Source organism: Tamandua tetradactyla, chromosome 12 (assembly GCF_023851605.1).
Source record: "Tamandua tetradactyla isolate mTamTet1 chromosome 12, mTamTet1.pri, whole genome shotgun sequence".
NCBI lineage: Eukaryota > Metazoa > Chordata > Mammalia > Pilosa > Myrmecophagidae > Tamandua > Tamandua tetradactyla.
The window spans coordinates 66,445,553-66,469,819 of NC_135338.1; the positions used below are offsets into that span (position 1 = coordinate 66,445,553).

Sequence of the window (24,267 nt, forward strand, 5' to 3'; positions counted from 1 at the left end):
GACATGAAAGTCCCACTAGTGGCGTGGGAGATGACTCCCAGGCATGAGCCTGGCCCTGGCACCATAGGATCAACAATGCCATCCTGACCAAAAGGGGTAAAAGAAGTGTAGCAAATAAGGTATTAGTGACTGAGAGAGTTCAAATAAAGTCAAGAGGCTACTCTGGAGGTCACTCTTACGTAAGCTTCAGTTAGACATTATTGCCTATCATAACTTGCCAAACCTCAACCAAAACCAATCATGCCAATCCTGAAGAATATCTAGGGCGTTATATAAGATGTTACAAAGGTTCCATGCACTAGGGTAACTTTCCAGAAACGTACAACCTCCAGATGGGTCCTGAAATGCAGAGGGTCCAGCCTTTCCAGAACATCAACTACTTACATCCCCCTACCCCATGTTGTTGACAGCGCCTTCCAACATGAAAGAGTTGGAATGGGCATGGCCCAGATCCCCTAATGAGTATAAGGATCAAAGGTTATGGTGGAGTTATACAGAGAAGGTAGGGTTTAACAGATGACTATGAGTGCTGAATCATTATAGTGATATTTTCTTTTGGGCTTCAGTACCTTAGAGCAGGTAGAAGTAAAGGCCTAAAATTGTGGAATTATAACCCATACCAAACTGTGAAATCTGTTCTACAACTAACTGTTGTGATGTACTTTGAAATTTTTGCTTTTTTATATGTTATTTTTCACCAAAAAGGGAAAAAAAAAGAGGAGGGGTGTAACAGAGAAGATAGGATTTAACAAATAAGTTTGACTGCTGAATCCTTATATTGATATTTTCTGGTCTTCAGTGTCTTGGAGCAGCTAGAAGAAAAAAACAAAAAATCACGGAACTGTAACCCATACCAAACTTTAAAATCTGTTCTATAACTACTTGTTAAACTGTACTTGGAAATTTATTGCTTTTTTGTAAATATATTTCACAATTAAAAAAAAAGAGATACTTTCCAAAGGCCATTTGTGAGTTTTTGTCTTCCATTGCTGTCATAAGAGACAAATTAACCATCAGTGGCCTAGAGGGAGGTTTGTTCTATGCAGTTCCCACAGGTCTAAAATACTATCTTAGCAACAGCTTTCCAATCCATTGAATTACAATTCAGTGACCATTTATTATATACCTATTTGCTGTGCTGTGCTTGGATTGTTAGAGATAATGTGATGAGCAAAGTAGGTTCCTGCCCTCTAGGGGAGAATCAGTTAGTTACCTGAAGTTGGAATATGCTAAGGGCCACAAGAAAAATCCTTAGGAAGATTTATGGGGTTTCAAGGAGGGGACGGATGTAGTACATTTGCTTACAGTTATCAGGGAAAACTTCATGAAAGAAGAAACTTTTGAGTTGAGCTTTGGAAAATGTATACAATTTGAATGAGTGGATTTCTAGGGGTGGGAGAAAACCATTCAACTTTTTATAACCTAGTTGCTCTGGAGCATTCTCAAACAAGGAGTTTGGCACTTAGATAAATCTGCATTGATAAGCATAGCGGGTACCAAGCGTAAATCATCTTTGGTAAGACCAGTTTTCAGAGAGGTAGTTATTTTGGTCCTGGATGTGTGCCATACTCTTGTGTCTTTGTTTAATTATAAATGTTTTTGTTCAATGGTTGATTTATAGCTTTGAAACTCAGAGGAATGGATTGGTGTTTATCTATGACATGTGCGGTTCAAATTATACCAACTTTGAGCTGGATCTTGGCAAGAAAGTCCTAAACCTGCTGAAGGTAAGGCTGTTGGGGGAAGGTCCACTCAGTTCTCCTTCTATAATTAGGTTTTTTCTATTCAGGGGGAGGAGATTTAGGATTGATGTCAACATCAGACATTATATTCAATTTAGAACTCACCTGTAAATGATGACTTATATCTGCTTCCTCAGAATAAGAAATAGTCTTTTTAAAAAGTGAAGTGGGAGAGGGTGCAAGGTTGGTTTAGTGGTAGAATGTTTGCGTTCCATGTGGGAGACCTGGACCATGCACCACACCCCCTAAAAAAATTAAGTGAAGTGGAAGGAATTAAGCTTAAAAATGCATGGAAAATTGTGAATCGTAAAGGTGGAATAGCTCTTTGTTGGAGTATTGTAGAGTAAAAATTAATAAAGGACTAGGTATGGCCAGTGTCTGTGAAAGATACACAGAAGTGTATATGGTTTATTTATACACATATAGGATATATTCATGTAGTGTTATATACATAAATCCATAATCCCTCTTCCCAAATTCTTAGATTCAGAGGTGTTGTTTAATATTTAGATGACATGGCCTACATGCACTCTATAATAAGACACATGAGTATTTTTATAATTAAATGCATTATTATTCATAATTAGTGGGGTAAAGTAAAGGCAGTAAACAGCCTGCTGACATTTCAGGTCAGATTTTGTTGCCTGGTGAATTTTCATACTTAAAAGGAAATAAGCTTTTCAGAGATGTTTAGATTTTGGAATTGAGTGTAAGCATGTGTAGATCAAAACAAAACAAAACAAAAGTTTTACGAAACCAGCTTTACCAACAGTACATTCAGTCACTTTGATTATTCTGTTCTATTTCATATTTTAAAAATGTTATCCCCCAAGAGAGCCTCTTTTGTTGCTCAGATGTGGCCCCTTCTCTCCAGCCAACACAACGAGCAGTCTCACCATCCTACCCCTCTAGCTACGTGGGACATGACTACCAGGGGTGTGGACCTTCCTGGCAACGTGGGACAGAGATCTTGAAATGAATGGAGACTCAGCATCAAGGGATTGAGAAAAACCCTAGAATGAGCTGAGACATAGCATCAAGGGATTGAGAAAACCTTCTCTACCAAAAGGGGGAAGAGGGAAATGAGACAAAGTGTCAATAGCTGAGAGATTCCAAACAGAGTCCAGAGGTTATCCTGGAGGTTATTATACATCAAGTAGATATCATCTTGTTATTCAAGATGTAATGGAGAGGCTGGAGGGAACTGCCTGAAAATGTAGAGCTGTGTTCCAGTAGCCATGTTTCTTGAGGATGATTGAATAATGATACAGATGTCACAATGTGACTGTGTGATTGTGAAAACCTTGTGTCTGATGCTCCTTTTATCTATCTTGTCAACAAAGGAGTAGAACATATGGAATAAAAATAAATAATAGGGGGAAAAATGCTAAAATAAATTTAGTTTAAATGCTAGTGATCAATGAAAGCAAGGGGTAAGGGGTATGGTAGGTATAATCTTTTTTTTTTCTTTCCTGTGTTCACTTTATTTCTTTTTCTATTGTCTTTTTATTTCTTTTTCTGAATTAATGCAAATGTTCTAAGAAATAATGAATATGCAACTAAGTGATGATATTGTGAATTACTGATTATGTATGTTGTTTCATTTTGTTTCTTTATTTTTTTAATTAATAAATTAAAAAAAAAATGTTAGCCATGACCTGCTAATTTGATTTCAGGATGTACCGAGTCACAACTGCAGTTTGAAAAATATCGGTGTAGGAGCCTATGCCGTCTTTATTCCAGGACCTCACTTGGGAGTACTGTTGAATTAGAGTTTTAGAAGTATTTATTTACCTTTACAATAGAAATTATACTCGTCACTGAAATATAGCTCTTTATATTTTTGCATACCCTTTTAACTATGTCCTTTAAGTTTTGTACAAAATTGTTAAACTAGTAGATAAAAGTGCAGTTTCTTTCCTCCTTTTTTCAGACCTCAGGAATACAGAATAAGATTCATCATATATGACATACTGTCATCATTGGCCCTTTCAAGGCCCTCTTATTTTATTTATTTATTTATTTATTTTTATTGAGAAATATCCATACACGTACAGTCCAACCATACTATACAGTTAGTGGCTTACAGTATCATCACATGTTGTGTATTCATCAACATGGTCATTTTTAGAACATTTGCATCACTCTAGAAAAAGAAATAAAAAGAAAAAAGAACTCATACATTCCATACTCCTTACTGCTCTCTCTCATTGACCCACAGTATTTTAATTTATCCAATTTTTACCCTTTATCTCCCCTTTTTATTTATTTATTTATTGTTATTTATTTTTTTTTACTCATTTGTCCATATCCTGGATAAAAGGAGCATCAGACACAAGGTTTTCACAATCTAAAAGTTATATCTTTATACAGTCTTCAAGAATCAAGGGTACTGGAATAGCGCTCTATGGTTTCAGGTACTTCCCTCCACACACTTCAATACACCATAAACTAAAAAGGTACATCTCTATAATACATAAGAATAACCTCCAGGATAACCTCTCAACTCTGTTTGAAATCTCTCAGCCACTGAAACTTTTTGTCTAATTTCTCTCCTCCCCCTTTTAGTCAAGAAAGCTTTCTCATTCGCATGATGCCAGGTCCTGGCTCCTCCTAGGAGTCCTGTCCCACATAGAGGGGGACAGCAGTGAGTTTACTTACCCTATTGGCTTAGAGAGAGAGGCCACATCTAAGCAACAAAAGAGGTTCTCTGGGGGTGACTCTTAGGCATAATTATCAATAGGTTTAGCCTAAAGAGTTGTTTTTGTTTTATTTTTTTTAAACACAACAACATACAAATATGAACATTCTTACCATATGATCATTCCATTCTTGGTATTCCCCTATTTTATTTTAAATAATTAATTAAAAAATAATTTGATGAACATCTTTGAACCCACCACCCAAACTAAGAACTAGAGCATTATTAATAATTAATAATTGAAGATCTGTGTGTTCCTTTTCTCCATTCCCCAACCCTCCCCTTGCAGAGGTAACTTCTTTACTGAACTCTGTGTTTATTATTCCTTGCTGTCACTGCTGCCTCCTTCTCCTTCTTCTTCCTTCTTCCTACTTCCTTCTTCCTCCTTTCTTCTTCAACTTTTTATTTTGAAAGATTCAAACTTATAAGACAGTTACAAAAATAATAGAAATCCCAATCAGACAACTCTAACATACCCCTATCCCCATAGATAATCAGGGCCACAGATTTTAACATTTTGCCACATTTGCTGTATCATTCGACCTGCCCTTTTTATGCATCTCTGTCTGTTTATTAGTCCATTTTCTAAACGCTTGAGTGTGGGTTGTATACATTTTCTTCCTTGAACCCTTAATACTATCATGTGCATTTCCTAAGAACAAGGATATTCGCTTCTGTATCCACCTTAGTGCAATTTTCAAGTTCAGGAAATTTAATATTGATATAAAGCTTACAGTCTATTTTCTGTTTTTTTATAGTTCCCAGTAATGTACTTTTGGGCTTTTGCTCCTCCCTTGTTAGAACCTGTCCAGGATTATGGATTGCCTTTAATTGTCATTGTCTCTTTAATTGCTTTCTTGCTTTTTTTTTTTTTAATTATGGTAACATACTATATAACGTAAAGTCTCCCATCTCAACCACTCCTCAGCATACTATCCAGTGGAATTAATCACATTTGCCATCTTCACTAACATCTTCCAGTAGTAAAACTTCCCTGTCTCTATAATCTAGGAATGCCTAGAGTGTATAATGATAGTGACTAAATGTACAAATTTTAAAATGTTTTTGCATAATGAACAAAGGAATGTCAGTATTCCAGAGTGTTGAAAATAGATGGTAATTAATATTTTAAAATTTTAACTTATGTGTGAGACAAAAGCAAAAAAGTTTATTTGGTACAAAATTTACATTTTGACTAATGCATTTCCTAATATAACTTATGTGGACAGCTTAATTGAACACCATAAGTACAGGGAACCTTGGGTAGGGCATGAGATTTTGTAGGTTTGTCCAGAGTGATGCCCAGAGTGATTTGAACAGGGAATAAAAAAGTATTTGCCAAGTCCCTTTGGGGGAATGATGAGAAAGGGGGAAAATTCAGCTTCCCCAAGTGGAGAATTCTTGATATTCTCACGAGTGGTGAGGACAACAAAGCAGTAGGCTGTGCCCCCAATCTTGGGGTTTGTTCATATGAAACTTAACCCCGCAAAGGCTAGGCTAAGCCTACTTAAAATTAGGCCTAAGAGTCACCCCCAAGAGAACCTCTTTTGTTGCTTAGATGTGGCCTCTCTCTCTCAGCCAAAATGACAAGCAAACTCACTGCCCTCCCCCTCCCTAAGTGGGACATGACTCCCAGGGGTGTGGACCTTCCTGGCAACTTGGGACAGAAATTCTAGAATGAGTTGGGACTCAAGCATCAAGAGATTGAGAAAACCTTCTTGACCAAAAAGAGGAAGAGCAAAATGAGACAAAATAAAGTGTCAATGGCTGAGAGATTCCAAACAGAGAGGTTATCCTGGAGGTTATTCTTATGCATTAAATAGATATCACCTTTTTAGTTAAGGTGTAATGGAGAGGCTGAAGGGAACTGCCTGAAAATATAGAGCTGTATTCCAGTAGCCGTGTTTCTCGAAGATGATTGTATAATGATACAGCTTTCACAGTGTGACTGTGAGATTGTGAAAACCTTGTGTCTGATGCTCCTTTTAGCTACCTTTTCGACAGGCAAGTAAAGCATACAGATTTAAAATAAATAATAGGGGGAACAAATGTTCAAATAAATTTAGTAGATTGAAATGCTAGTGAACAACGAAAGGAAGGGGTAAGGGGCATGGTATGTATGAGTTTTTTTTCTGTTTTTTTTTTTATTTCTTTTTCTGAATTGATACAAACGTAAGAAATGATCATGATGATGAATATACAACTCTGTGATGATATTGTCAATTACTGATTATATGTGTAGAATGGAATGATATGGTAAGAATGTTTGTGTTTGTTGTTATGTTTAAAAAAATTTAAAAATTAATAAAAACCAACAAAAAACTTCCCCATCTCCCCGAACAGAAACTGTGTACCCGTTTTGCATTAACTTCTCTTTCTGCCTGCTCCCCAGCCCTGGCAACCTGTACTCTAATTTCTCTTTGTAGTTACCATGGGGCTTAAATTTAACATCCTAAATCTGTAACAACCTCATTTGCTTTGATACCACTTTAACTTCAAGAGTATATATAAGCTGTGTTCTTATACCCTCCATTTCCCCTCTTTGTAGTTCTTGTCACAGATTACATGTGTATACATTGACCCCCAAACACTGATTTACTCTTAATTTTATGCATTTGCCGTTTAGATTCTGTATGAAGTAAAAAAGTGGAGTTCCAAACCAAAAACAGATAGTATTGTCATTTATATTTACCCATGTCATCTCCCTTACTGGAAACCTTTATTTCTTCAAGCAGCTTTAATTTATTGCCCATTGTCCTTTCCTGTAGAACTCTCTTCAGCATCTCTTGTAGGACCAGTCTAGTGGTGATGGACTCCTTCAGCTTTTATTTATCTGGGAATGTTTTAATCTCTCTCCCTTATTTTTGAAAGACAGTTTTGCCAGATATAGAATTATTGGTGGTAGTTTTTTGCTTTCAGCACTTTAAATATGTCCTCCCACTACCTTCTTGCTTCTTTGGTTTCCTATGAGAAATGAGCATTTACTCTTACTGAGGTTCCCTTGTACATGGCACTACACTTCTCTCTTATAGCTGGCTTTCAGGATTCTCTCTTATCTTTGGCATTTGACTGTTTAATTATAATATACTGTGGTTTGGGTCTATTTGGGTTTATCCTGTTTGAAATTTGTTGACTGTCTTGGATGTGTATATTCATGTCTTTTGTTACATTTGGGAAGCCGTCCACATTATTTCTTTGAATAGACTCACAATATATGTACTGGTCTGCCTGATATGTCCCACAGGTTCCTCAGGCTCTGTTCACTTTTTTTCATTTTTCTTTCTCTTCCTTAGATAGGATGATTTCAATTGTCTTATCTTCAATTTCACTTATTCCTTCTACCACCAGCTCTAGTGTACTGTTAAACCCCTCTAGAAAATTTTAAATTTTTGTTACTGTGGTCTTTAACTTTGTTTAGTTCCTTTCATAATTTCTATCACTGTTGATATTCTCTTTGTGTTCATCTATCATTTTTCTGGTTTCCTTTAGTTCTTTGTCCATGTTCTCCTTTAGCCCTTTGAGCATAATTAGGACCTTGTTTTCTTTCTTTCTTTTTTTTTTTTTTTAAATCTTTGTCTTTTATATTCCAGCTTTGGTCTTCCTTACAGATGGTTTCTAGTGCTTTAATTTTCTCTTTGCCTGGGCCATTGCTTCCTGTTTCTTTGTAAATTTTGAAATCTTTTGTTGAAACCTGGACATTTTGATATTTTAATGTGTTATTGCTGGAATTTAGATATTAAGGCACCTTTCCTTAAGCTTGTGTCCAGTTGATGTTATAACAGTGTTTCCTTTGAATGCCAGGAGTGAAAATAAAAAGAAAACTAAAAGAAAATACTTCTCCAGGTTTTGCAGATTGACGCATACCAGTGTTCTCCTTCAGGACTTATCCCTACAGAGAGTTTAGAGAATACTTCCAGGCCAAAGTAAAGGGGCCTCCCTAATCCTCTCTGCACCTGTGTTCTTTTAGATGTGCACCTGTGTGTGTGTTCCTAGGAATCCCTTATATAAACAGATACAACATATACAAGTACTCTTCCCTAGGAGATAATTTCTTCATAGTCTCGAGTACTACTCTGTATCCTGCTGCCAGCAGTTCCTTGCTCTAGGCAACACAATTGACTGCTGTCCCACAGTGTTCTGTAGGAGAGCTCTGTTAACTGCCTTGTATACATAGAACAGGTTTTAGGTGGGGAGTCCCTCAGGTCACCATCAGACATACATGTTCCTGCCATGTGTGTGAAGATTACTCTGATCTCCCTGAACTGGGATCATGGATTTGCACTGGAAGCTTGGGCTGGCGCTACACTGAGCCAGTGAGGGGTGGGGAAGGGACCAGCCAAGGCGTCCCAAGACCCTTCTGCTTTTAAGTAGCCTTTTTCTTTTCTTGGCCTTTACCCTGTTACTGCAGTCCTATGACTTTTTTGGGGGTAGGGCTTTGAGCATGTTTTTGCCAGTTCTTGCTGATTGTCAGACTTCTTAAATTTTCCCAGTTGAATGATATCTTCAGGTATAACTTGTATTTCTCTTGTTAAGGAGATAAGCAACTCTTCCTATGTTTATTAGCCATATATGTTTCTTCTTTTATGAAATGTCTCCTTTTGCTTTTACCCATTTTCTTGTTTATCCATTTATGGATTTGTAGTTTTTAATATATTGATATTAATTCATTATTTTATCCATATACATATATAATTTTAATATGGTTAAGTATATTTCTATTTTCTGTTTTGGTTAGTGTGTTTTGTATTTTTAATCCTTCCCTATTGCAATGACTGAGAAAGTATATTCACTGCAATTTTTGTTTAAAAGTTTTAAATTTTGTTTTTGTCATATAAGACCTTAATCCATCTGGAGTTGATTTTTGAGTATGGTGTAAGTGTAGGAATCCAATTTTTTCCCTTATAGATAGCTATTTTTTCCCCAGTTTTATATATTGAATAGTCCCTCCTATCTCCAATTTAGACTTTCTCTTAATTTTAACAAAGTCACAATACTGTGGCAAGTTAATATGCCACAGATAATTGAATTAACATCTAACCATCTTTTTGTATTACTCAAAAGTTTAAATAGCATGATCATTTTAACTTTTTCATTTTAAATTATCTTAAGAAAATATTTCTGTGGGTGGGATTATTTGGCTAAAGATTAAGAGTATACATCTTTTGGACACTGTCGGGTTGTCCATAAAAGTGGAAACAGTTTAAACAGCCACAAACAAGCATACATGTATCAGTTTATTTTCTTGAATCATCCCAGCATCAAACTCAATAAGTTTTCTCTTTTTTTTGTATTTGGAAATTCTAAAATGATTCCTCATTTTTATTTTTTTCTACCTTGTACGCCTTTAAATATTAATAACGTTGTTCTTTATTTCAAATGCCCTTTTGCTATCTGTGTGCCCTCTTTTTTAAGCCATCTGTTTGGTTTAAAATTGTGAAATAGTATTGATTATTTATTATATAAATGCAGAAGTAGTAAAAGACTGAAATTTAAGCCTTATTACCTTAAAATCCTTATCATGTACTTACTAGTGAGTTGGTTGCTCTATCTTTGGAAACAGATAAAATTTTGAATACAGTTTTCCACCATCCTCATTCTGATGAATGTTTTCAGTAGAAATTTGTATTTAATGCAAAGTCTCACACTCTAGAATTTTATTTAGTATGAATTAATTTCAAGCAGATACTATGATTAGGATTTAAATCCAAATGTAACACTAGGCTAAAAAATTGATCTTTGACTTCTTAAATTGCTTTGAGTAAACTTTTCCTGTTTTGTAAATTTCTTAGAAGTCTGATTTTACATTTTAAAATGTCATAACCAATTTTAGTTGTCACCATATGGATTATTAAGGGTTCAGTTATTTTTTTAGATGAACCATTTAAACCAGAGAATGTGGAATTTACCCCCCCCCCCCAAACAAAGGATAAATACTTTTCTAATTATGAAATTCATGGCTTTTGGTTTAAGAAAAATGCATTAATGTGGACACTTACAAAGTCATGATTAACATTTACTGAATGCTTACTTTGTGCATTAAGTTATTTAATTCTTGCATCACTCCAATGAGGTAGTACTATTACTATCACCATTTTGTAGATCTAGAAACTTTGTTTCAGGTCTTTCCTAAGGTAATATAACTAGTAAAGTTATAAGATATTACTCATAATTTCATCCCTTGGAGGTTATCAGTGTAAAGAAACTGGAATATATACATATATATCCAGCCTTTTAAAATGTGTGTATTTCTATTGTAAATCTTGACAAACAAACATAAAATGTGTGTATTTCTTTAGAAAAATGGAATTGTACTATATCCACTGCTTGTAACTTGTCATTTTTAATTATCTTTCTATGTCAGTACCTATGGCTTCTACTCATTCTTTCCCCTCATCTTTTTTTTTAAGTATTCCTGCAGAGTATTCTTTTTTTTTTTTTAAATCAAACACTTTATTTCCACATAACAAGTGCAGAAAACTCTCAAACACTTTAACAATACAATTAACACATTTATGAAGTCAATCACATACTACGCAAAGCCCTAAAAGGTCAGTCAACTTGTTCCAAACATTTCCTGATGGTTTTTCAAAACTACCTTTGCTTTTTGGAAAAATCAGTATGAAAGTCAATATACATTGAACAACATTTGCTTGTAATAAAGGTGTCCAATAATATTAGGTTACATCTGGCAAGTTGGAGCATGATGATTTGAAGTCATACACTGAAATACATAACACAAGTTTTGCCCAGAACTCCTGCAGTGAGAAGCCAGGGCCATGAAAGGGGAGTATTCTGTTTTATGGATTACCACGTAGAAAAAAATTTAGGTTAATGCCATTTTTGTGTATTGTTATAAAGGTTACAGTGAACATTTTTTCATATTTGATCACTTACTTCCGCAGGATAAATTATTATAAGTGGATTTGTTAGAGTCAGAAGGTGTGCACATCTAAAATTTTGATCCATATTGTTAAATATCCCTCTAAAAAGTTAGTTCAGATTTATATGCTATAAGCAGGCTGTTTTCATCAGAGCCTCATCAAGATTGATTTGTTTTTAATCATCTTCATGTTTTTATTTGGTGTTTTTCTTATAACTGATGAGCATGAGCATGCTTTCATGTTTATTGGCAATTTATGTTTCCTTTAAAATTTTTCTTTTCATACACTTGATCCATTTTTCTATCAGTGCTTGTCTCATTGATTTTATAAAACTTGTTAAGGTATCATTAAGGTTACCAGCATTTTTCCCAGTTATAATCTGTTCAACTTCATGGTATCATAACCACTTTGTTTTTATATTTTCATTCAATTTTTATATACAAGATGATATATAGTATAACATATTATATAATACATATCATATTATCTATTATACATAATAGATAAAATAATTTGTTTTCAATTAGCTGTTTGCTGTGGCAGTGTTTATCAACTAATCTGTCCTGTCCCACTAATTTGGGTAGCACCATTATCTTATACTCAAGTCCCATATATAGGTTGGTCTATTTCTGGCTTCCTGTTTTGTTTCATTGATCTAGCCATATAAACCAACACATGCTCTTGTACTTACTGTAGCCTATATTTACAAGTTTGATATCTGGCAGGACAAGCTCCCCCACATTCTTTTATTTTAAAAATTTGACTATTTTTGTACTTTTATTCTTCTACATGCACTTTTTTGTGTTTTCATGCAAATTCTTTTTACTGATATTTAATATACATACTGCAAATGAACTTTGTTTTATAACTAGATTTCTTTTAAATTAAATAGCAGTTCAAGGAAAAGTCTCTCAGTCCTTGCCTCAGATACTCCAGTGCCATTCTTCAGAAGTAATTGCTGTTTCTAAATTATAAATCTTATGAGATTGTTTTAAAAGGATCTTCTTCACCTTTTCATTAGGTGAACTTTAGAGTCATTCTGTCAAGTTCTGGGAAAGAAAACATTCTAGGATTTTATTTAGATACATTGGATTTATAAAATGATTAGCAAGACTTAACATCTTTACAATGTTATCTTCTCCCAACCACAGATCCTATGCCTTTTTTAAAAATTGTTTAAAAAATTTTTTTTATATATCTTACATGTTTCTTAGAAAGGTTATTTCTGTGTTAAATATATATATATATATAGAGAGAGAGAGGGTATATACACATTAAATCAGATTTTAATTCTACTTTATGCTGATTTTTATTTATGGTTTTCATATTTAACTTTTATAATTTAAAATACTGTTATAGTCAGAAGGAAATTCATTGTAGGATATTTTGGACAATTCATTTAGAATCAGAAAAAATTCATTGTAGGCTATTTTGGACAACTCAGAGAAACGCATATTAAAATAAAATACTGCCTTTATTATTATACAGAAATAACCACTGTTGACATTTTGGTGTTTGGCATTTATTTCTAGATGTTGTTCAGTATTACCTTAATTATATTTGTGCAACTTCAATATATAGAAAACTCTAATAACTTTTATTTGTCTTACAAACAAACTTGCAATTACTGAGTAACAGCCTCTGTATACCGTAATTTATTTAACCATTTCCATATTATTGGATATTTGTTTTTTCCCATCTGTTAGGATTTCAGTATCTTTATATCCAAATCTTTGTTTGTTCATCAAATAGTTTGCTAAGTAGATTTCTAGAAGTAGAATTACTGGAACAAAGTGTATGAATAATTTAAATAAGGTTTTAAAAGTAAAAGCAATGTAAAGTACTGAAGAATTAAAATATGAAGAATAAAGTTGGAACAATGCATAATCCCACTTATCAGATATGAGTGCTATTAAATTTTTGATATAATTCTTTGCAGTTCTTTCTGTCTATAGTATATATGTGTGTGTATAATTTTTATTTTTATTTATTTATTTTTTTGACATGGACAGGCTCTGGGAATTGAACCCAGGTCTCTGGCATGGCAGGCAAGAGTTCTGTCACTGAACCACCGTCATACTGCCCTGTATGTGTATAATTTTTTGGGGTGGTGGTGGGGGTGGTGCATAGTCCGGGAATCAAACCCGGGTCTCCCATATAGAAGGCAGGCATTCCAACCACTGAACTACCTGTGTACCCTGTGTGTGTATAATTTTTAAACAAAATTAAGATTATCTATCGTTTTGATCCTTTGTAGTTTAAGATCATATTATGAGCAATTTCCCAAGTTGTAAAAATTCTTTTGACGTCTTCGTTTTAAAGATATACAATAGTTTATTATAAGCTGTATCATTTTTGTTGACTACTACCCATTTTCTTACATAAATATTCTTTCTAGTTTTAAAGTATGATTTCTTGCTATCAAAAATAAAGGTGCACTAAATATTTGTGTTCATAAATTTTTGTGTTTCTCCCTAATTAATTTCTTAGGATAGCAGTCTTAAAAATGGAATTACTTGGGGATATGAGGGTAGTTTAGTGGTGGAATTCTCACCTGCCATGCGGGACACCGGATTTGATTCCTGGCCCATCTGCTTACCCCCCCCAAAAAAGAAAACAAACAAATCAACAAAAACAAACAAAAATTCCACAAATGGGCTGCTGCAATAACGGGATACTCACATGGAAAAAGAATGAAATGTGACCCCTCCATACAGTGTACAAGAAATAAAAAAATGGAATTAACTTGATGAAAGAGTATGCACGTTTGTAAGGATTTATAATGCCACATGCTCAGTAGAAACTGTTAACGATTTATAGTCCCATTAACAGTATATGGGGGTGCTCTGTAATCATTTCAGTGGTCTAGGCCTGGTTCTGTAGCTCTGTACTCTGAGGAAGCAGATGTAATGGGTACCACTTTTTGTTTATCATTTTGTATTCACTGCAAAAGTGGAAATACAGGTTTCTCCAGATATATTTTTTTGTAGTAACAAATATACGACCTAAATTTTCCCCTTTTAACTTCATTCACGTATATAGTTCAGTATTGTTAATTACATTCACAATACTGTGTTATCATCATCCTCTCTATTACCAAAACTTTACAATCCATCCAAACAGAAATTCTGCACAATTTAAGCATTAACTCACCATTCTCTACCCCCAACCTAGCCCCTGATAACCTATATTCTAGATTTTGATTCTATGAATTTGCTTGTTCTAATTATACGATTCATACAGTATTTGTCCTTTTGTGTCTGGCTTACTTCATGCAACATGATGTCTTCAGGGTTCATCCATATTGTCACACAAATCAGAACATTCTTTTTTTAGTGCAGAATAATATTCCATTGTATATTTACATCACATTTGTTTATCCATTCGTGGGTTGATGGACATTTGGGTTACTTCCATCTTTTGGCAATTGTGAATAATGCTGCTACGAACATTGGTGTTACAAATATTTGTTCGAGACCCTGCTTTCAGTTCTTTTAGGTAAATACTTAGTGGGATTGCCAATAAAGCTAAGTAATTCTATACTTAGCTTTTTTAAACTGTCTTCTATAATGGTTGCACCATTTTACATTCCTACCAGAAATGAATGAGTGTTACTGTTTTTCCACAGCCTCTCCAAACACCTGTTATTTTCTGTTTTTCTTAATAGTAGTAATAGTTTTAATAGTAAGTAGCCTAGTTGGTGTGAAATGGTATTTCATTGTGGTTTTGATTTGTATTTCCCTAAGAGTTAATGATGATGATCATCTTTTCATGTACTTTATAGCTATTTGTATATCTTTTTTGAGAAGTGTGTATTCAAGTCTTTTGCCCATTTTTAAATTGTATTGTTTGTCTTTTTGTTGTTGAGTTATAGGATTTCTTTGTATATTCTAGATATTAAACCCTTATTGGATATGTGGTTTCAAAATATTTTCTCCACTGAATAGATTGTCGTTTCACTTTCATGATAAAGTCAGAACTTTTAAGAGTAAATCAGAAGTGGTTAATTGGCAAATTTTATGTTATACATATTTTACCACTACAATAAAAAAAGTAAATCAACTTCTAACATCCTTATTTCTTTATAAACTACCTTTTCTCTAGCTAATGAACTGAAACCTGCATTAGGCTATAGATTCCCCTGCTGGGAAAGAATGGAGAGAAACGCAGAAAACCTAAACTTTGGGCTTGAACAGTCACAGTTCTGTTAGGACATTGTTATGGCTGAGTAATTGGTATCCTTAAATCTTCATGTGTGTTCTCCATAGGGAGCATTCCCAGCTCGTTTGAAGAAGGTGTTGATTGTGGGAGCACCTATATGGTTCCGAGTGCCCTATTCTATTATCAGCCTCCTGTTGAAGGATAAAGTCCGAGAGAGGGTAAGGCAGTCTAGTTTCATCTTATTTGGAGGTGGATATTTACTCCCCATCTCTACTGTCAAAATTCTGCCAACTAATTTTCTACCTTCAAAAAAGAAATGCCTCCCAGCTTGTTCTTAGTGCACTTTCTGCTTCCCTTAGTGTATTCACTCACATTCTCTGATTTATTCATTAGCTCAGTACAGGCTCCTCTCTCACTCTGCTATAAGCGCCTTGAAGTTAGGAACTAGACATGGTTTGTTTGGCTTTCCCTTTCCACAACACCTTATATAAAAATAAGCTCTGAAGAAATGTGTCCCATGGGTAGCTCTAATCCCTTGAGGTTCCAGGACTGAAGGATTACGATCCCACTAACTGATTGTACCCCTTGAAAGAAAGGGCATATGAAACATTGATATAATAGGGTAAGATAATGAAGGTGTTCTTTTGAAATATTATCAGAGATTTTTTTTTAGTAAATTATGAGGGTATATGAATTTTATAATGCAAATCTTTATAGCTGAGGCAACTTGTATTGAAAAGAGGAAAATGAAGATGTTTAACTCCAGATTGATTCAAAGTGAGAGAGAGCTTTCTTGAGTAATTCTTTAAGAGAACTTCATAGACAGGTTCTCATACCTGAATTATAGGTCATATACAAACATGTAAAAACTTAAGATATATTGTGTAAGATATATACACTTTTCAGTGTATCAACTGAGCCCTGGGAATTTAGAATTGAGAATTAATCCTCACCCTCTAGTTGCTCATAGTCCTAATCGGAAACACAGATAGGTGCAGAGGGCTATACCCCTGCAGTACACAGAGAAGGGGACTGACTGACTTGGGCAGTCAGGAAGAGTTTCACACAAAAGGTGATTTATGAGCAGGTCTTTGAAGAGGCAGAGGAGGAAAGGAGGGCATTCCAGGAAGAGGCCACAGAGTGACAAGCTTTTAGAAGGAGTAGCATTCCTATTATACACAGATTCCAATGTGAATTTGGTTCAGTATGGCTGTGTCCAAGCAGAAAACAAAATTTAGGTATTATGATTGCTTATCTAGCATTTTTCCTGGGCTGCCATGCTCTGGGAGGCTGGTCTTATCTTACGTTCATAGAAATTTTTGTTTCAGAACAACTGTACCATATGAATAAAATACAAACTAATTGGTGTAAAATTGGGTATAGGGTTGACAAAAACAGCCATTACTTATGCATTCTTAGTGCTCAAAAAGGAGAGTACCAACTGAGATGGTACTGGGAAGCCTTCTTAATAGTATAAAGGCTTTGTTCACTATTCCTTCTTCTCACGGTATATAACAGGGTCCTTAATTCCAGGAGGAATTGTATGCACATCTGGGAAGTTAGACTTTTGTTTGGGGAAATCCTATAACTTAAATCCCAGATAGATGACATGTGGGCCACAGCTTTACTAGTATATCTAGTATTTCAAGTAAATTTTATTCCATTCCCAAAACCTGATTTATGCAGTTATTATCTTCCCTATATATGACCCCCACCTGCCATATTCACTTGGTTCTTTCTGGCCTTCAGATTCAGATATTGAAGACATCTGAGGTCACCCAGCACCTGCCCAGGGAATGCCTTCCGGAAAACCTGGGTGGGTACGTCAAAATTGACCTCGCCAGTTGGAATTTCCAGTTCCTACCCCAGGTGAACGGCCACCCAGATCCCTTCGATGAGATCATCCTGTTCTCCCTCCCTCCTGCCTTAGACTGGGACTCAGTACATGTTCCAGGTCCCCATGCCATGACCATTCAAGAGTTGGTGGACTATGTTAACACCAGGCAAAAGCGGGGGATATATGAGGAATATGAAGACATCCGTCGTGAGAACCCTGTTGGCACGTTCCACTGTTCCATGTGAGTAGGAAAGGTTTGGGCTAAGGATTGGTTACCTAGATACTTCTAACAGGCCTTGGCAATAACTCTTTCACACTTCACTTTCTAAAGAGAGGGTCTTCCTTGTTTAAGGAGCATCTCTCTCAGATGATAACTTCTTTCATTCAGCTCAGGTCCTTCTTCACATTACTTTTTCCCAACTGGAAAAATTTTTTCTTCTATAGTTTTGAATCAAGGAAATAACCATGACACAGGAGAGTCTGTTAGGTGGTTCCAAGAGGATGCACACTTGTCCTGAGGATTCCTTACCTTGCTCTGGGTGCTTCTACAATTACCCACTGCTGTGAGGTCCACGAGATGTCATTTTTATTGGTCTGACCCTCTGCCCCATTAAAAAGGTGAATTTTGAACTGTCCTCTTGGCATTACTCGAACCAGCTGTTGTGTTACCCAATTCTATAAGAAGACTTCCCAGTCCTGCCACTTTATTGAATGAATGCAGGCGCCTCCACCCACTTCAGAAGCTAGAACCCAGAATCCTCATCAGCTCCAAGCCTGTCTTACACCAAGTCCCCATAGAACTACTTACACAGAACAAGCTGTGTTTCCCTTGGGATTCTGTAGTATTAGGTAGATATCAAAATATTCACTTTTTCTCAGTGTTCCCATTGCCAGAAGGTTTTTCTGCTTTTTGTCTTCTTTCCTACATCACTGAAAAAAAAAAAAAAAGAGTTGTGTTTTTTTAATTAAACTTTTTATTTTGAGATGATTGTAGATCCATAAGCAGTTAAAGAAATAATACAGAGAGGTCCCATGTATCCTTTCCAGAGTTCTCCAATGGCAGCATCTTCTAAAACTGAAGTATATCATAACCAGGATATTGACTTTTTTTAAATTAATTAATTTATTTTTTAAACATGACAACATATGAACATGAACATTCTTAATATATCATCATTCCATTCTTGATTTATAATCATAACTTACAATATCATCGCATAGTTATATGTTCCTCATCATGATCATTTCTTAGAACATTTACTTCAATTCAGAAAAAAAAATAAAAAGAAAAAAGAAAAAAATTCATACATACCATGCCCCTTACCCCATCCTTTTATTGATCTCTAGCATTTCAACCTACTAAATTTATTTTAACATTTGTTCCCCCTATTATTTATTTATTTTTAGGATATCGACATTTTTATAAACAACAGATCTAATTCAGATTTCCCAAGTTTTATTTTTTGTGTGTTTGTACATATTTAGTTCTGTGCTGTTTTATCACATGTTGGCTTGTGTATCCACCACTACAGTCAAGATACACACAAGAATCCCTCATGTTGGCCTTTTTATAATATAATCACTTCTTCTTCCTTCCCATTCTCTCCCCATCCCTAACTCTTGGCAACCACTAATTGTTCTCCATTTTTATAATTTTGTTATTTCAGAATTACCATATAAATACAATATGTAATCTTTTTTTTTTTTTTTTTAACATGGGCAGGCACCGGGAATCGAACCCGGGTCCTCGGGCATGGCAGGCAAGCACTCTTACCTGCTGAGCCACCGTGGCCCGCCCAATATGTAATCTTCTGAGATTGTTTTTTTTTCACTTCCCATAATTTCTTGGAGATTAACCCAAAATTGTTGAATATATCACTAGTTCATTCCTTTTTATTGCTAAGTAGTATTCCATAGTATAAATGAACTCTAGTTTGTTTAACCATTCACCAGTTGAAGAATATCTGGGTGTTTCTCGTTTTGGGTTATTACATAAAACTGTTGTAAACATTTGTGTCCAGGTTTTGTGGAAACTTGAAATTTATCCACTTCTCTGGCATAAATACCCAAAAGTGTAATTGCTAGGTCATTTGAGAATTGTATATTTAGTTTTCTAAGAAACTGCTCAACTGTTTTGAAGAGTGGTTGTACCATTCTACATTCTCATCCAGCATTTGTTTCTTGGCATCCTCATCAGCATTTGGTGTTGTCACAATTTTTTATTTTACCTATTCTGATAGGTATATAATAATATCTCCTTTTGGTTTTAATCTCTATTTTCTTAACAGCTTATTATGTTGAACATCTTTTCATGTGCTCATTTGCCATCTGTATGTCCTCATTGATGAAATGTCTTTTGCCCGTTTTCTATTTTCTGGTGAAATTTGAGAGTTCGTAAATAGTCTAGATATTGGTTCTTTATTGGATATGTGATTTGTGACTATTTCCTCCCAGCATGTAGCTTGTTTTTGTGTAGAATCTCACTTAGCTCTGCAGTAAAATATATAAATATATACACATATATATAAACAAATTAGACTCTTCTGTGAAGCAAAAATGTTTAATTTTTATTAAATCAGTTCATCAGTTTTTACTTTTGGTTTCAAGTCTAAGAATGCTTTGTTTAGCTCTAGATTCTGAAGATTTTCTCCTGTTTTTTTTTCCTGAAAGTTTTACAGTCTCATATTTGACTTTGAAGTGCATGATCCATTTTGAATTATTTTTATATAAAGTGTAAGGTTGAGGTTCATGTTCACTTCTGTTGTCTCTGAGTGTCCATTCATTGTGAAGGATATCCTCTCTCCTTTGGATTGCTTTTGCAGCTTTGTCAAAAAACACGTGGGTATATTTGTGTGGGAAGGGGAATTTTTTAAAACATAGAAAAGTAAAGAGGGCAATATAACAAACAACTGTGTTCCTATGATCATAATTCACACTGACAATTGTTAGTATATTTGCCATATTTGGTTCAAGTTCTTTTTTTTTTTTCCCACATGGGCAGGCCCTGGGAAGCAAACCCAGATCTCTGGCATGGCAGGCAAGAATTCTGCCACTGAACCACCGTTACACTGCCTGGTTCATGTTCTTATATTATATAAAAGAAATAATTAATTATAAAGGTGAATTTCTTCTGACCTCACCCTGAGTTCTCCCCACTCCTCAGAAGCAGCCACTAGTATAAATATATTTCTATCCAGTCCATTTTTTTTTTATCTTTTACATATACATAATGTGACCACGAACTTCATAGATTATTATTTTATATGGGTGGGCTTTGTAAAACAATTTCCCTGTTAATCAATAATAGATCAATAGGCTGAGCCCTTGATCTTGGGGTTCACCCCATGAAACTTATTCCTGCAAAGGATAGTCTAAGCCTATTGAAAGTTAGGCCTAATTGTCACCCCCAGAGAAACTCTTTTGTTGCTTAGATGTGGCCTCTCTCTCTCTACGCAACTCAGAAGGTGAACTCACTGCTCTCCCCTGTACGTGGGACATATTTACAGGGGTGTAAATCTCTCTGGCAACATGGGACAGAACTCCTGGGATGATCTGGAGCCCCTCATTATGGGATTAAGGAAGCCTTCTTGACCAAAAGGGGAAAGAGAGAAATGAGACAGAATAAAGTTTCAGTGGCTAAGAGATTTCAGAGTCAAGAGGTTATCCTGGAGGTTATTCTTATGCATTATATAGATAAACCTTTTTAGTTTATGGTGTATTAGAGTGGCTGGAGGGAAGTACCTGAAACTGTTGTGCTGTGTTCCCGTAGCCTTGATTCTTGACGACAATTGTCTAAAGATATAACTTTAAAAAAAAATGCAAATGATTAAAAAAAAAAATAGTGCCAAAGAAAAATCCAACAATATAAACAGCAATCTCCTGCTTTATAAGTGGAGCTTTATAGTTCCACTCCCTATAGTTATCCCTTTTTTTATAACTTTTTTTTATTAATTAAAAAAAGAAAAGAAATTAACACAACATTTAGAAATCATTCCATTCTACATATGCACTCAGTAATTCTTAGTATCATCACATAGGTGTATGATCGTCATTTCTTAGTACATTTGCATCGATTTAGGAAAAGAACTAGCAAAACAGCAGAAAAAGATATAGAATGTTAATATAGAGAAGAAAATTAAAATAATAATAATAAATATATATATATAAAAAGGAAAAAGAAAAAAACAAAAACAAAAGATACAAAAAAACAAACAAACAAAAAACTATAGTTCAGGTGCAGCTTCATTCAGTGTTTTAACATAGTTACATTACAATTAGGTATTATTGTGCTGTCCATTTTTGAGTTTTTGTATCTAGTCCTGTTGCACAGTCTGTATCCCTTCAGCTCCAATTACCCATTATCTTACCCTGTTTCTAACTCCTGCTGGTCTCTGTTACCAATGATATATTCCAAGTTGATTCTCGAATGTCGGTTCACATCAGTGGGACCATACAGTATTTGTCCTTTAGTTTTTGGCTAGACTCACTCAACATAATGTTCTCTAGGTCCATCCATGTTATTACATGCTTCATAAGTTTATTCTGTCTTAAAGCTGCATAATATTCCATCGTAGGTATACACCACAGTTTGTTTAGCCACTCGTCTGTTGATGGACATTTTGGCTGTTTCCATCTCTTTGCAATTGTAAATAATGCTGCTATAAACACTGGTGTGCAAATGTCCGTCTGTGTCTTTGCCCTTAAGTCCTTTGAGTAGATACCTAGCAGTGGTATTGCTGGGTCGTAATCCATTCTGCCAGTCTATGTCTTTTGATTGGGAAATTCAGTCCATTACCTTTTAGTGTTATTACTGTTTGGATAATATTTTCCTCTACCATTTTGGCTTTTGTATTATATATATCGTATCTGATTTTCCTTCTTTCTACACTTTACTCCATACCTCTCTCTTCTGTCTTTTCGTATCTGACTCTAGTGCTCCCTTTAGTATTTCTTGCAGAGCTGGTCTCTTGGTCACAAATTCTCTCAGTGACTTTTTGTCTATAAATGTTTTAATTTCTCCTTCATTTTTGAAGGACAATTTTGCTGGATATAGAAGTCTTGGTTGGCAGTTTTTCTCTTTTAGTAATTTAAATATATCATCCCACTGTCTTCTAGCTTCCATGGTTTCTGCTGAGAAATCTACACATAGTCTTATTGGGTTTCCCTTGTATGTGACAGATTGTTTTTCTCTTGCTGCTTTCAAGATCCTCTCTTTCTCTTTGACCTCTGACATTCTAACTAGTAAGTGTCTTGGAGAACGCCTATTTGGGTCTATTCTCTTTGGGGTGCGCTGCACTTCTTGGATCTGTAATTTTAGGTCTTTCATAAGAGTTGGGAAATTTGCAGTGATAATTTCTTCCATTAGTTTTTCTCCTCCTTTTCCCTTCTCTTCTCCTTCTGGGACACCCACAACACGTATATTTGTGCGGTTCATATTGTCATTCAGTTCCCTCATCCCCTGCTCAAGTTTTTCCATTCTTTTCCCTATAGTTTCTGTTTCTTTTTGGAATTCAGATGTTCCATCCTCCAGTTCACTAATTGTAGCTTCTGTCTCTTTAAATCTACCATTGTAGGTATCCATTGTTTTTTCCATTTTTTTCTACTTTGTCCTTCACTCCCATAAGTTCTGTGATTTGTTTTTTCAGATTCTCTATTTCTTCTTTTTGTTCAGCCCATGTCTTCTTCATGTCCTCCCTCAATTTATTGATTTGGTTTTTGAAGAGTTTTTCCATTTCTGTTCGTATATTCAGCATTAGTTGTCTCAGCTCCTGTATCTCATTTGAACTATTGGTTTGTTCCTTTGACTGGGCCATATCTTCAATTTTCCAAGCGTGATCCGTTATTTTCTGCTGGTGTCTGGGCATTTGATCAGGTTTCCCCGGGTGTGGGACCCGGCTGGTTGAAAGGTTTTTCTGTGTAATCTCTGGGCTCTGTTTTTCTTTTCCTGCCCAGTAGGTGGCGCTCGTGGCGCTTGTCTGTCTGTGGGTCCCACCAGTAAAAGATGCTGTGGCTCCTTTAACTTGTCAGTCCAAATCTCGCAGTCGGCCCGGGAAACCGCGCGTGGAGGGGGGGTCGCCGGCCACCGCGGCTTGGGGGAGTGCCGGTCCAAATTGCCCAGCTGGCCCAAGATGCCAAGTGTGGCAGGAGGGCCCCGCTATCCAACGTTCCCAGTCGGACCAGGAAGCCACATGTGTGGAAGGGACCCCGGTCGCCAGCCGCCCCGGCCCGGGAAAGCGCATACCCCTCGGGTATCTCACCGCAGCGGATTCTCCCTGCCCGTTCAGCCGTTCCAGAATGGGGTACGCTGTCTTTTTGGTCTCTGTCGTGGCTCCGGGAGCTGTTTTGTATTGTTTCTGTTTCTTTAGTTGCTGTTCTGGAGGAGGAACTAAGACCCGCGCGTCTTACTAAGCTGCCATCTTCTCCGGAAGTCCCTAGTTATCCCTTTTTAACTTTTGTAGCTATTTTGGTATTTATTGCATAATTCTAAATAAAATGGTTATAGTATTCTTTAATGAAATGTATGGTAGGTAAGCATAGCTTTTATATCATGTCTCCACTTCCCTGTTGACTCTTTTTCCAACATAATTATGTCATAGTTTTTTATTATATCAGTCATTAGTGTTTGTATATATATTATGACTATATAATTTTTTTTTGCTACAGAGCTAAGTGGGATTCTGTAAAATGATCAAATATATTAAATGTCATATAACTTCCATGTTTTGTTTCTTTTTGAGTTAATTGCCTAATTTTTTCATTTGCTTTAATTTTCTATGTATCTAAACTTATTTTTTTTCCATATGCTTTATCACATTCATTTTACACTATCATTATTATTTTCCAATTGGTCAAATATATTAGATAATTAATTGATTCCGTTTTTATCCTGGACACCTTACATCCAGGACTCATTGTTCTTTTGCTCCAGTCTATCCCATGGTTACT

At 35.4% G+C, this 24,267-nt stretch overlaps 1 protein-coding gene across 3 annotated transcripts in view; it reads left to right on the plus strand.

The window, feature by feature from the left end:
* The window catches only part of PTPN9 (protein tyrosine phosphatase non-receptor type 9), a 102,199-nt gene that overhangs the window by 63,418 nt on the left and 14,514 nt on the right, over nt 1-24,267 (plus strand). For 2 of the 3 annotated variants that reach the window (XM_077123713.1, XM_077123715.1), the window contains exons 5-7: nt 1,609-1,727; nt 15,593-15,703; nt 17,235-17,563. In XM_077123713.1, the coding sequence (XP_076979828.1) occupies nt 1,609-1,727; nt 15,593-15,703; nt 17,235-17,563 (559 nt within the window). The remainder of the gene's footprint in view (nt 1-1,608; nt 1,728-15,592; nt 15,704-17,234; nt 17,564-24,267) is intronic. The other variant, XM_077123714.1, reaches the window with a different exon arrangement.